Source organism: Emiliania huxleyi (genome assembly GCF_000372725.1).
Source record: "Emiliania huxleyi CCMP1516 unplaced genomic scaffold EMIHUscaffold_228, whole genome shotgun sequence".
In the NCBI taxonomy this organism is placed as follows: domain Eukaryota; phylum Haptophyta; order Isochrysidales; family Noelaerhabdaceae; genus Emiliania; species Emiliania huxleyi.
This window is the reverse complement of record NW_005200351.1, coordinates 73,706-86,654: the sequence shown is the minus strand read 5'-3', so window position 1 is coordinate 86,654 and position 12,949 is coordinate 73,706. Positions and strand designations below refer to the sequence as shown.

At 64.3% G+C, this 12,949-nt stretch overlaps 4 protein-coding genes across 4 annotated transcripts; 1 reads left to right on the top strand and 3 right to left on the bottom strand.

The window, feature by feature from the left end:
- Positions 1–1,419: 1,419 nt before the first annotated feature.
- Positions 1,420–4,014, bottom strand: EMIHUDRAFT_235936 (hypothetical protein; the record flags this gene model as incomplete). The annotated part of the gene is made up of 2 exons (XM_005779716.1): positions 1,420–2,358; positions 2,557–4,014. The coding sequence occupies 2 exons, from the start codon at positions 4,012–4,014 to the stop codon at positions 1,420–1,422; spliced, it is 2,397 nt and encodes a 798-aa protein (XP_005779773.1).
- A 995-nt stretch (positions 4,015–5,009) lies between these two features.
- EMIHUDRAFT_235934 (hypothetical protein) lies at positions 5,010–6,222 on the bottom strand (the record flags this gene model as incomplete). Its single annotated transcript, XM_005779715.1, has 3 exons — positions 5,010–5,050; positions 5,164–5,458; positions 5,530–6,222. 3 exons carry the CDS (start codon positions 6,220–6,222, stop codon positions 5,010–5,012), a joined length of 1,029 nt encoding a protein of 342 aa, XP_005779772.1.
- A 2,804-nt stretch (positions 6,223–9,026) lies between these two features.
- Positions 9,027–10,457, top strand: EMIHUDRAFT_73386 (hypothetical protein; the record flags this gene model as incomplete). Its single annotated transcript, XM_005779714.1, has 1 exon — positions 9,027–10,457. One exon carries the CDS (start codon positions 9,027–9,029, stop codon positions 10,455–10,457), a length of 1,431 nt encoding a protein of 476 aa, XP_005779771.1.
- Positions 10,458–11,743: 1,286 nt separating this feature from the next.
- Positions 11,744–12,205, bottom strand: EMIHUDRAFT_114700 (hypothetical protein; the record flags this gene model as incomplete). Its single annotated transcript, XM_005779713.1, has 1 exon — positions 11,744–12,205. One exon carries the CDS (start codon positions 12,203–12,205, stop codon positions 11,744–11,746), a length of 462 nt encoding a protein of 153 aa, XP_005779770.1.
- Positions 12,206–12,949: the final 744 nt, after the last annotated feature.

Genomic DNA, 12,949 nt, shown 5'->3' with positions numbered 1-12,949 from the left:
CATCCACTCGTGCTCCATCCACGCAAGAGTCCCTATCGCCAGCGGCGGGGGTGCGCACTCCCCATCGGGATACCGCGAGCCTGCTTCAGCAGACGTCCGTCGTATGTGATGACGTAGCAGTGTTATCCAGATCGAAATCGATAACCCCTCGAGCATTGATTACCTGTGTCCCCACACCTCTCCTTGCTGCGCCCACGAGCACTTCTTCTGGCCTCTTTTAGGCACAAGTATTTTCGGGGCCTCTCCCGCGCCCGGCGGCAGATTCTTGCGCACATCGCCTAGAATGTCCCTCATCGCTATCCGCATCGCATGTTAAATCGCAATCCCACTGAGGGCTGAGGGCCAAAAGTAAAACGCGCAACGCCGCTCTCGGCTCTCAGAGAGGCGTTATATCTCAGTAACCCCGCTCGCAGGTACTAGAGCAGCATTCGTCAAGCTCAAACCCCACTCTACACAACACAGAGCAGTGTTTGCCTAACAAGACTCCGCTCTGCAACCTTCAGAGCGGACTCTTGCTCAGAAAAACACCGACCAAACACGTTCGAGCGGAGTCAAGTCAGTGCAACACCGCTCAACATAGCGGGAGCGGTCAATTTCCGCGGAGAGGCTGCTTTCGCCTCCCTCAGTCGCGCTCTCCTTCGCTCCTCCTCTTCAGAGCGGGACTTTGCTGAGTGAACACCGCTCTAGCTAGTAAGAGCAGCGATTGCTTTAAGCTGACACCGCTCTAAATGGCGTGAGCGGCGTATCACTAAACGCGACGCCGCTCTGACTACTCGGAGCAGTGACGACCCACCCACACGCGCTCAACCCCAGGGGCGGGGCTCGCCACGCCGCGCCGCGCGCCACGAGCGATCGTGGATCCGCCGTCGGCGTCAGGTGGCATCGCCGTCCCGGCGTCCCAGAGCAGCGTCTATTCAGGGCGACGCCGCTCACGTCATTTAGAGCGGTGTCAGCTTAAAGCAATCGCTGCTATGACCAGCTAGAGCGGTGTTCACTCAGCAAAGTCCCGCTCTGAAGAGGAGGGGCGGAGGAGAGCGCGACTGAGGGAGGCGAAAGCAGCCTCTCCGCGGAAATTGACCGCTCCCGCTATGTTGAGCGGTGTTGCACTGACTTGACTCCGCTCGAACGTGCTCGGTCGGTGTTTTTCTGAGCAAGAGTCCGCTCTGAAGGTTGCAGAGCGGAGTCTTGTTAGGCAAACGCTGCTCTGTGTTGTGTAGAGTGGGGTTTGAGCTTGACGAACGCTGCTCTAGTACCTGCGAGCGGGGTTACTGAGATATAACGCCTCTCTGAGAGCCGAGAGCGGCGTTGAGCGTTTTACTTTTGGCCCTCAGCCCCCACTGAGAGTCACCCACAGCTCAAAAAAACGATGGCGCATCCGAGGATTGCGACCACACCCACCTCCTCTCTCGCCACTGGTGCTCACTGGTCCGGCGATGGTTGAGTGAGGTTTGAGGCGATGGGGAGCGGGCTCGAGAAGAAGCCAAAGCTCTCGAAGGTAGCACACGCAAAGGGCCACAGGTACTTGGAGCCGACGGCATTGAGATGTGAGCCGTCGATGAAGCCCGCCCTCGGCCTGCTCGCCGGCACAAACGTGCTGCAACGGCTGCTATGCGTAAAGGGCTCGGAGCAGAAGAGCGGGGCCAACGACCACGCGTACACGCCCGCATGCTCGCGAGCGAAGCGGCTGCCAGCGGCGGTGAGGCTGAGGAGGTGCTGCGTGGGCGAGACGACGCATTCAGCCCTCTGGGTCTTCCAGCGCGAGCAGAAGACGGATGCAGGCTTCACGTAGTCCTCGAGCAGCAAAAGGCTCGCACCGCGCTCACTCAGCATCGGGATGACGACGCGCGCGTACCAGCCGAGAGACTCGTTATTGAGGTGCGCATTCTGAGCGCTGATGATCGAGACCACGTCGCCCGCGCGGAGATTGGCGCGCAGGAGGTCGGTGGCCGCCAGATGATACGCCCGCGCGTCCCTTCTTCTGTCCTGCTCACACGGATGATGCGGCCCCCACGGACAGGCGCCTCGCTGCAGGCCCGCAAAGACCATGCGCCCGCCAATCGCCTGATGCAGCCCGAGCTCGACAGCGCCCGCATGCGAGTCGCCCATGTTAAAGAAGGCAGGCAGTCCACTCGATCGCACCGGCGAGAGGCATCGTCGCGCGCGCTCCTCTTCCGCATCGCTCCAGCCGGGGGGCAGCGTGAAGCAGGCTCCGACACCCCGGTATAGCGTGCTCCGCGAATCGTACCAGCTCTTGCACTGGTTGCTCGGCTCAGAGCCCTCGTTGCACTGCCGCAGGGCGGCCCACGCCGCGACCGGCTCAAAGCACGGGGTGGTCGCCCCCGCAGTGGCCGCGGGCGGCTCGTGCAGCAAGCGATTTGCACCGATAGGGTTGGAGCACGCGCATGGGGACGGCGGCGGCGAAGGCGACTCTGGCGGTGATGGCGGCGCGGGCGGTGGTGCGGGCGGTGCGGGCGGCGACGGCGGCGCGGGCGGTGGTGCGGGCGGCGATGGGGGCGGCGGCGGCGGCGGCGGTGGCTCCGGCGCGTCGAACATGACACCGTCCATGTAGAGCCGCCCGTTGAGCGGCCCCGCTAGAACGAAGAGACCGCCTTCGAGCGCGCAGAGACCCACCACGAACCAGAGGAAGACGCTGCGAACGCGGCGTGGCCTCCAATGGCGTGCGCGATCCTCGACGCCATGATAGCTGAGCATCGCCACCAGCAGAGTCAGAGCGGCCGCCGTGCCGCTGTAGGCGAGGCGCTCTGGGCCGGCCGCCCATCGCAGCGCTACGAGAATCGGCCAGTGCCACAGGTAGAGCGAGTACGAGAGGCGGCCGATGTATGCGAGTGGCGCGGATCCGAGGAGCGTGGTGAGCAGCGGCGGCCAGGGAGCGACGCGGCGCATCCCGGGGCCCATCGAGCCGAGCGCGATGAGGCCCACGGCCGCCGCGACGGCGGGGAGGGAGTTTGGAAACGGGAAGTGTTTGTTGCCACCCGTGGCTGCGAGTGCGTGCACGAGGAGGCCGAGCACGCAGAGCTCTAGCACGAGCAAGCTGGCCGCGGCCAGCACGGTGCGGGCGACGGACGGGCGTGCGCTGGCGGCGGCCGCACACTCCGCGGGCGGGGGCACGGAGGTCGAGGCATGCTGCAGCATCGCGCCGACCATGAGTTGCCAGAAGCGCGAGGGGAGCATGTAGAAGGCGAACGGAGCGAGCAGCGGCTGTGCGCTCGCCACCGCAGAGACGAGGAGGGACACGAGGCAGCACGGCGCGAAGACGAGCACGGGGCGCTCTTGTGAGAGCAGCCGAGAGAGGTGGGCAGTGGCACGTGATGCAGTGTGCATGCCGTGCCGCGTGCCGCCGCGAACGACGCGCTCGCCATGAGCGAGAGCGACGAGCAGCGGGAAGAGGAGATAGAACTGCTCCTCGACGCCGAGCGACCACGTGTGCAGGAACGGATTGTACTCGGTGCGCATGATATTATCCGCCGCATCCGAGTAGCTCGTACCCATACTCGAGTAGAAGATATTGGCCAATCCGAGGAGTGCAAGCTGCGCGGACGTGTAGTAATAATCGCGCTCAAAGACGACGTCCTTTGGAAGGAGCAGCGCGACGCCAATGGCTGAGGTGAGGACCATGAGGGCGAGCACGGGCTGCAGCCGCTTGATGCGCCGTGCGTAGAAGGCGCAGAGATACTCGCCGAGTGAGTTGTACGAGCGCGAACACAAAGAGCCGCTCACGACGAAGCCAGAGATGACAAAAAAGATGTCGACGCCCACAAAGCCACCCGGCAGCCAGGAGTGTTCGATGTGGTACACGACCACGGCGGAGACGGCCACCGCTCGGAGGCCGTCAATGTCGGCACGGTACGAGCTCGTTTCCTTGGTCCTCGACGTGGGCACGGGCGCATCGCTGCTCTCGGCTGCAATGGGAGCCCCCGTCTTAGGCGTCGAGGCACTGTTGATCTCCAGCGCTCCGCCCTCGCCGTCGAAGCGGTCGTAGCGACGTGGTGGCATGTACACCCCTTTCCCGACTCTGCCCATTACGCCAAGTTGTTGCACAAGCGCGAAAGTTGGCGCTTGTCGAGGGAGGTGCGAGCCCTGGAGGCCCTGGGGATCGGGGGAGACTACCCGCGGGCCTAGAAGGCCCGCGCGCAGGGGGGTGGGACATTGAGACTGGTCAGGAATGAGTGCGCGACACGCATGTTGCGAGCAGCGTTGTTGATGTTCTTTCTGCGGACTGCGCGTCGCCACAGACGGCGGCGCGCGAGAGCTGTTGCGAGTGGTGCAGGGCGAAGAAAAAGAAAGAAAGGTGCAGGGCGAAGGCGAAGCCCAGAGCGGCAAGAAAATCAGGATTACTTTTAACACCAAAACGATGGCGGCCAGCACTATGGCCGGCTCCTGGCTGGGGAGCACCTTGGCGAGCGCGGCAACGTGGGACCCGCTCGGCCTCGGGGACGAGGACGCGGCCATCGAGCGGGCGATGCGCGACCGCGCTCAGGAGGTTGCCTCGCTGCGGCAAACCGTCTCGCTGCTCCAGGACGACCGGCGGCAGACGCACGCCTCGGTAGGGACTCTCTCAGTGTATGTAGCTCTTACGTACATTCCCGGAGGATGCCTGCTGACGGACGGGGTTTGTTTGCGATGAGAAAGAAGCGATCCGAACGTGGCATTCGTTCGGGTGATCAGATCACTTTTTTGTATCACCCTTGAGCACTGGCTGAGTCCACGGTCAGGAACGTCTGGGTGCGGCGGCACGTCGGCTCGAGAAGGCCCATCGCCGACGATATGATGCGCCTGCCCCACTGGCGTGGGATCAGGGCGAGATGTCATCACGCGAGATTGCGCAAGACTCGGACGATGGGGTTGGAGCAAGCGTCCCAAAGCTGCGAGCCGACGGCCGCGCCGAATTCGGCGCGGCGCCAGTCAGTAATTTGGATCGCGTATTTTGGGTGTTGCTTGCTGTCCACCTCTCCTCACGTTGAAGGATAACCTACATAGCCGCTGCGCGGCTATCTCCGACGAACCTGTGCGCTGTGGCCTGCGTTTCCCCCTTTCAGAAAAAAAGGAAAAAACGGCGGACTAGCACCGACGACCCGGCGCCGCCGACGACGCCCACGCGCTATCGACCGCCACCGCCGCCACCGCCGCCGCGCCCTCCCGTACCTCCCCCGCCGCCGACACCGCGCAACGCCGCCTGAAGCGCGCGCGGCGCTCCTCCTCTGCCGCTCGCGCGAGGTCGCTGCGCAAAGAGGGAGAGGGGCCTCGCGTGGCATCGCCGCTCGCCGCCGGGGAGGGCGAGCGAGAGGTCGCGAGGCCAGTCTGCCCCCTCGCCCTCGCCCCCGACGTCGTGGGGGAATTGGCGGTGCGCTATCGTGGCTGCCTCGGCGGCGACGGCGCTGCTGAAGACGGCAACAAAGCCGGCGGGCAGCGGTCGCAGCGTGATGAGGCCAGGCAGCGCCTGCGGTGGGGAAGCAGGAAGGGTTGACGTCTGCGACGGGGCGCGAGCGGAGCAGCGCCGGCCATGCCCACCTCTCTCAGCGCGCCGGCGACTGCCCCTCTGAGCGGGCCGGCGGCGTCGAGCTCTGGCTCAAAGCTGGCGAGCTCGATCAGGTGGGCGTGGCAGCCGGCCGCCTCGCATTCGTAGCCGACGGGCTCGCGCTGCTCCGGAGCGGGGGGCCGCCAGCTGCTGTAGTCGTGCCGCAGCGGCCGCTCCGGCGCCTCGAGCTCCACCACAGAGTCGGGGCGCCTGCCGAACTGGTCCCTCCGACGGTCGTAGGTTGACGCGGGTGGCGGCGGCGGCAGGGCGTAGTAGCTCGTGGCGTGCGCAAAGTCCTCGAGCCGCAACACGGGTATGACGGCCGAGCGAGGGTGCATGTAGACCGCCATGAAGCGCTTCTCCTCCTCGCCAAACGACTCGGGACGCAGCTTGAAGCGCCGGGCGCACGCGGCGACCAGCGCACGAGCAGAGCTCGGGAGGTAGACCGGGAACCGGACGCAGACGAGGTCCTCCCCGTCTTCGCCCGCCGACTCGACCAGCGCGGTGAACTCGCGCTCGAGCTGCGCAAGCAGCGCTGCGTCCGCCTCGCTGCTCACGAGCCTCCGGTAGAGCGGCAGCGAGCACAGCTCCTCGGTGAGGATGGAGCGGTGGGCACCGGCGGTCCAGGCCCTGCTGCGGGTCGGTGGGAGGGTCGCGCGAGGAGGCGGGCGCTGCACGTCGGCCATGTGTGTCGCTCCGAACGCTTAGCCTCGGCGAGCTTCCTGGCCCACACGACAGGCTCAGCTTCAGACCGGGGGTCAGACCGGGCCCCCGTGCAATCCGTACTCTCGTGGCTGTGATAACAAGGCTGTGAACGTCTATCACTCCTTTGACCCGCCATAAAAACGGTATGGCGGTGGAGTGCTCTCTACTGCCGCGGCGCCCCTGTCGGTTCTGGTGCCGACGTCGACCGGCTGCTCTCGCGGAGGGAGGGAGTTCTGACATGAGAGGTCAGCTGGTCGGCCGCCATGTGGGCCTCCGGGCCTGCTGCGGCGGCGCGGCCGGTTGAGGCCGGGCTCGGCCCGGCCCGCGACGGCTGGCCGCCGACGAGCGCGCTCGCGCTGCTCGTCAAGATGGCGGCGGTGGCGATTGCGGCGACAAAAGTTCAGGCGTACAGCGCTCAGGCGCCTGTCGTCTTTCGTCTTTTGTCGCATTTCGCACACGCGCGCGCCGCGCGACCCGCGTCGCTCCGCGAGGGCATGAGCCTTCCGCGATTCGATCCCGCAGCCAAAAACTGCTCGCTCGAACCGCGGCCGACTCCGCCATCGCGGCCGCAGCTGTTGAGCTCTCCAGAAAACTGGTGCCTCATATGCTGCCTCCCGTATTCATGTGAGCCGGTGCCTCGGCCGTCCCCTCGTGCTTCGAACACGCGCAGGCGGCCGATATGCTTATGCCCTCGCGGCGCTATGAGATGGGGCACTTTCTCAGCAGCCTCGTGCGCGACTATCTCCACTTCAACTTTTACGGTTCGGCTCCAGCTGCGTAGAGAAACTGGGTGGGGCCAGAGCCACGGCACATAGGTGCTTGTGCGCAGAACTGTCCTATAAGCTCGTCTGTGCCTCAGGTCATGTGCTCATCGCCAAGCTCCTGGACGCACAGCTGGTCGAGGCTGCTAGGCAGGCAGCAGAGGAGATCGCCCTCGGACGCCACCCGTGCACGCACCGCCTCGCGGGCAAGGTTGAGGCCTCTGCTGGCGTGCGGCCAACATGTGCCATTGGGGAGGCGCTCAAGCCGTTGGTGGTGGGCACGCGCGGTTTCGAGTGGGTCGTCGAGTGGTCGATGCAAGGCAATCCCAAGCCAGGCTACGTTGCGACGTCGCCGGGCGCGGAGCTCGACATCTGCGTCCCTCCACAGCCCAACCAGACCAGCCGCGTCAAACTCGACCTCGGCCATATGATGTCGTACAACAACATGGGAATGGGTGATAGATTTGATGTGTGTCAGACTGAGCTACGGACGGCGCGGCGCCACTCACCCTCACTCCATGCGCCCTCAGGCGAGATCAGCTGCTGGGGCCGCTGCTCGTGCGAGGGAAAGCTCAAGTTCAACTCGCACTGGTCGCGCCCAAACTCTGTCGGCAACTTGCACGTCATCCACGCGGTGTGGGGCGATACTCTCACTTCAAGGCCGGACCACACGCGCGCTCCCCCGGGCGGCTGTGACGGTTGTGGTCTCACCGTCCGAGTGCTAGACGAGACCCTCTCGGGCGCGAGCAGAAGGCGAGGCTCTCCCCGTGCTCGCAGAGCAGTTGAGTCTAGCGCGGGATTTTATAGGTGGACACAAGGTCAAGATCCTGTCCCTCATGTCTGGCTTCTCCAACCATGGTGGCGACTCGGCCGTCATGTGGCTGTTCAACCCAAACACCACCCACAAATATGGCTTTGAGGAGATGCGGCCCGAGGGTGGTGCGCCGCAGTCGCCGCCGGATGCGCTCAAGTCCATTTACTGGCTCCACATTCCGAAGACGTCCAGCTTGTTTGCCACCACCGTCCTGACGTACGCGTGTGGCGACGCAGTGGTGCAGCCGGAATTCACCTCAACACTGACGCAGTCGGGGCCACCTATCATGAATGACGACTGCCAAGGCCGACTGTCGCACAAGCAGTGTTGTTCGGCAGCAGGCCACAATCGATGGTTCCATGACCCGCTGCCATACCCTGAAGATCTACCGAGCGTGGGGAATGTGGTCTTGCTGCTGAGAGAGCCTAAGCAGCGGGTAGCATCAGCGTACTTTTATCTGAGAGGAAATGGGAAGTGTTGTGGGCAAGGATGGGGATGGTCTTCTGAGAACAGCAGCAACGCCTTTCGAGCGGCTGCAGCTCATGCGGACTTGAAGACGTTCCTAACGCTGCCTGGCGTGAGTGGCTGCCAGACCAAGATGCTTGTGGGCCGCGGCTGCATGGACATTGTTGCGCCAACGTCTATAGAGGTTGAGCGGGCAGCCCATTTCGTTCAAAGAAGCGCTGCTTTCGTCGGCCTTTCGGAGCAGTACCAAGCTTCAGTTTGCTTGTGGCACGAGCACTTCGGAGGCTCCCTCGCACCGTCCGAAATGGTTGCAATTGGCCTGATGAAAGGCTCAGGCTCATCGTACGACACAACCCCAGTGTCGATGGGGGCCTTTGTCGACCATGCTGATGAGCAGACGTATACAACTGGCGTTCGACGCTTCATGGCGGAGCTCTCGAAGACTCCCAAGTGCAGGTGAGTGTGAGGGCTTTCGAGAAGCCTCTCTCTTCAAAACGGACACCTCCACAGGAGATGGGTAAAAGGGAGCAAGTCCCCGCCCATGCGGTACACACCCCGCCCCGCACACACACATTCCTTTCTCAGACTCAGTGTCAGTGAGTGAGTGAGTGAGATGTGAGTATTCTTGATACGAAACTACGACGACACACCCAGTCGACTCGCATCGGTTGCCTCCATGAATTGCTCTCACTCACCTCTTGGGCCGAAGAAAGTTTTTGAAAGAACCAATTCACCAAGTGTGTATATGTTGGCACTCACGGCCGCAGGCGCCAGCACGTGGTCGGGCCGTCACGCCTCCTGCCGTGCGCCGGTCCGCGCTGTCTCCCAGCCCAGGGCGTGCGGCGTCGGCGAGCTCGTCGACGAGGCGGCGGCCGCGCTGCTGCCCACGTTTTCTGAAATCGACCGGCGCACAGAGCAGTCGCTCTCGTCGGTGCTGTCAGCATTCCGCCGGCACGGAGTCGGCACGCACCACTTTGCGGGCGTGGATGGCTACGGTCACGGCGACCTCGGCCGCGAGGCGCTCGACGCCGTGTACGCTGACCTGCTTGGCGCCGAGGCGGCTCTTGTGCGAGTGCAGTGCTTCAGCGGCACGCACGCGATCGCGTGCGCCCTCTACGGCGTGCTCCGGCCCGGAGATGAGCTGCTCGGCGTCTCCGGCGCGCCGTACGACACGCTGGAAGAGGTCATCGGCCTGCGCGGCCGCACGGAGGACGGGCTGCGCGGGTCGCTCGCGGACCTCGGCGTGAGCTACTCGCAAGTCGAGCTGGCGGCAGCCTCGGAGGGGACGGCGGTGGCGAAGTTCGACCTCGACGCCATCGGCGCGGCGATCCGCCCCTCCACGCGCGTTCTCCACGTGCAGCGCTCCTGCGGCTACTCGTGGCGCGCCTCGATCCGCGTCCAGGAGATCGGGCGCCTAGCGGGCTGGCTGCGGACGCATCACCCGTCGCTCATCCTGTTTGTGGACAACTGCTACGGCGAGTTCGTCGAGGTTGAGGAGCCGTGCCACGTCGGCGCGCACCTCGTCGCCGGATCGCTCATCAAGAACCCGGGCGGCACGCTCGCCCCCTCGGGCGGCTACGTGGCGGGCCGCTCCGACCTCGTCGCGGCCGCGGGTCGTCGGCTGGCGGCTCCGGGCGTGGAGGGCGGCGCGACGCTCGGCATGACGCGCACGCTCTTTCAGGGGCTCTTCCACGCGCCCCAGGTCGTGGGCGAGGCTCTTAAGGGCTCCCTCCTGGTCGCCCAGACGATGAGCCGCCTCGGGTACGAGTGCAATCCGCCGCCGGGGGTTGGCGGCCGCACCGACATCATACAGGCCGTCAAGCTGGGCAGCCGCGCCAAGGTGCTCGCCTTCTGCGCCGCCGTGCAGCGCTGCTCCCCCGTCGGCGCTCACATCGTCCCGGTCGCCGGAGTCACCCCCGGCTACGGCGACGAGGTTGTCTTTGCCGACGGAACCTTCATCGACGGGTCGACCCTCGAGCTGAGCGCGGACGGGCCGCTGCGCGCGCCATACGCGGTCTATGTGCAGGGGGGGACGCACTGGACCCACTGGGCAATCGTGTTGCGCGAGGCGCTCAGCGCCCTCGCGGAACTGGAAGAGCCGCTTGGCGAAACACACGCCGGCGAGGGCGACTCACGACGTTACGCCGGGCGGCGCTCGCTGAGGAACACTGAGTAGTACGCGTGTCTGTAACAGTAAACGTGTCACAAGGGAGACCTCTCCGGCACGCCGCGCCCTCTCTCTCGAGACTAACCGCCGCGGAAAACTCCCGCAAGCGCGCAAAATGTTACAAGACCCACACCCGAGCTGGCCGTCAGCCTCGAACCATCACCCCCATAGCCATTCCTGCTGCACCGACAGTAATCAAAAATCCAGTCATCAGAGTCGCCCTCTTCTTCATGGTCTCCTTCTCCTTCTCGTCAGCGTACACGGCCTCTCCCGCCTTGAAGCCAGCAGCGAAGCCGACAGCAGCGCCAAATACCAAAAACGCAGCGTGGGACTTGATCGTCATCCCCGTGTGATGAGGTGACGCAAGCCGTAGGGTCGAGATGTCCCTGAGGAGGTGGCGACTTGTGCCCCAGGCGCGGCCGAAAGAGGGGGAAAGAAAATTTTGCCGCCAGCGTCGCACGACACGATGCAGTTTTCTTTCTTTCTTTCTTACACGATTCAGTGTTCGAAGAGAGAGTGGACCTGAGCCATGACTTGGCGGCAAATGATCGCAGTGGGCATCAGAAGACTCGTCCTTGCGCGAGGAGAGCTCGATAGACTCGAGGGGCCAAGCAAGATATGCAGCGAGGAGGGCGGAGCTGCGCCGAAAGGCGCAAGAAGCCGCGAGAACAAGGGACCGGCAGGCGGCGGCGGCGCAGAACGAGGCAGAGGAGAGCGACTCGACAGAGGAAGAAGCGACAAGGGAGAGAACGACGAGAAGGGGGAGACCGCGAGGTGGAAGGTTGCAGCGAGGCCCGCGCCCAGCAAGCGAGTGGCTCGCGGCTGCCTTGCACGGATGTTGTCGTCATGATCCCCATCTGGGCTGCTGCAAAGCGCGGCGCACGGCGCGTCGGGGGGCTCACGGCCAGCCAAGCAGCCCTTGAGAGACCAATTTGCAGAGAGACCAACCGAGACCCCACCACCTAGTCGCCGACCACCACCCACAAAGAACCCTGCACAAAATCGCATGGGCGGGGACTTGCTCCTTGAGCACTAGTAAGCTTGAGCACTGGAGATATAGGGTCGATTCCGCATGGTACGGGACCCCTCGATCGTTCGCCCTCCCTCGCTGATCCTTTTTACCCATCGCTAGTAGAGTTGTCCGTTTTATTTATTTAGACCACCCTCGCTGACCTCCGCTGCGACATCGAAGACCGGCGGGAGGACAAAGCAGTGTGACTCGACAGTGTCCGAGCGGCGGGACGGCGCAAGCCATCCATGGCGCGTGTGTACGCGTGGGGCGAGGTGGGGTCGGATCACATGCCGCCGCGCAGGCGAAGCACCAGGTGGAGGGTGGACTCCTTCTGGATGTTGTAGTCGGACAGGGTGCGACCGTCCTCGAGCTGCTTGCCCGCAAAGATGAGGCGCTGCTGGTCGGGCGGGATGCCCTCCTTGTCCTGGATCTTGGCCTTGACGTTGTCGATCGAGTCGGAGGGCTCGACCTCGAGCGTGATGGTCTTGCCGGTCAGCGTCTTGACGAAGATCTGCATGCCGCCGCGCAGGCGAAGCACCAGGTGGAGGGTGGACTCCTTCTGGATGTTGTAGTCGGACAGGGTGCGACCGTCCTCGAGCTGCTTGCCCGCAAAGATGAGTCGCTGCTGGTCGGGCGGGATGCCCTCCTTGTCCTGGATCTTGGCCTTGACGTTGTCGATCGAGTCGGAGGGCTCGACCTCGAGCGTGATGGTCTTGCCGGTCAGCGTCTTGACGAAGATCTGCATCTCTCTTCTTGTGGGCGGCTTGCTTGGTTGGCGCAGGGACGTGCGAGTTCGCCTTCCTAAATCCTTGGTACGAGGGTCGTCAATCGTTTGGCGGGGTGTGGAACCAGACAGTTAGGCTTCGAGAGGGCGGAGCATGAATGAGAAAACAGGGTATGTTCGTAGGTGTGTTCGTTCGTAAGTAAGAGAGTAAGAGCCGCATGCATGCTTATTTTATATTGGATACCCATCACTGAGCGGACGATGCTACGGGTAGCCCCAGGGTGGCGCCCACCACCATACCCTCGGGCACTTGCCTGCGCCCTCGCGCGCTAGCCCACGCCCTGCCCCGCAAGATCTCACTCCATCCCGGCCTGTGCCTGCGCGCTGCGGCATACCTCGGCATCCCCTTGGCCTTGCTGGCTTGCGCGGACGGAATTTCAAAACGCCCAGGTTCCCTGCTCAGATCGGCGAAGCGCCACACAGTGCCACGCAGTGCCGCGTAGTGCAGCGCGCGCGCGGAGCGTGCGCGCGCTTGCTCGGAGCGCGCGCGTGCGCGGCGTGCGCAGGCGTGCGCGGGCGTGCGCGGCGTGCGCGGCCAGGGCGCAGGCAAGTGCCCAAGGGTATTGGGGTGGGCGGCACACAGGGGCTACCCGCAGCATCGTCGGCTCAGTGATGGGTATCCATTCAACACGCACGACTACACACCTCTCTCTCTCTCTCTCTCTCTCTCTCTCTCTCTCTCTCTCTCTCTCTCTCTCTCTCTCT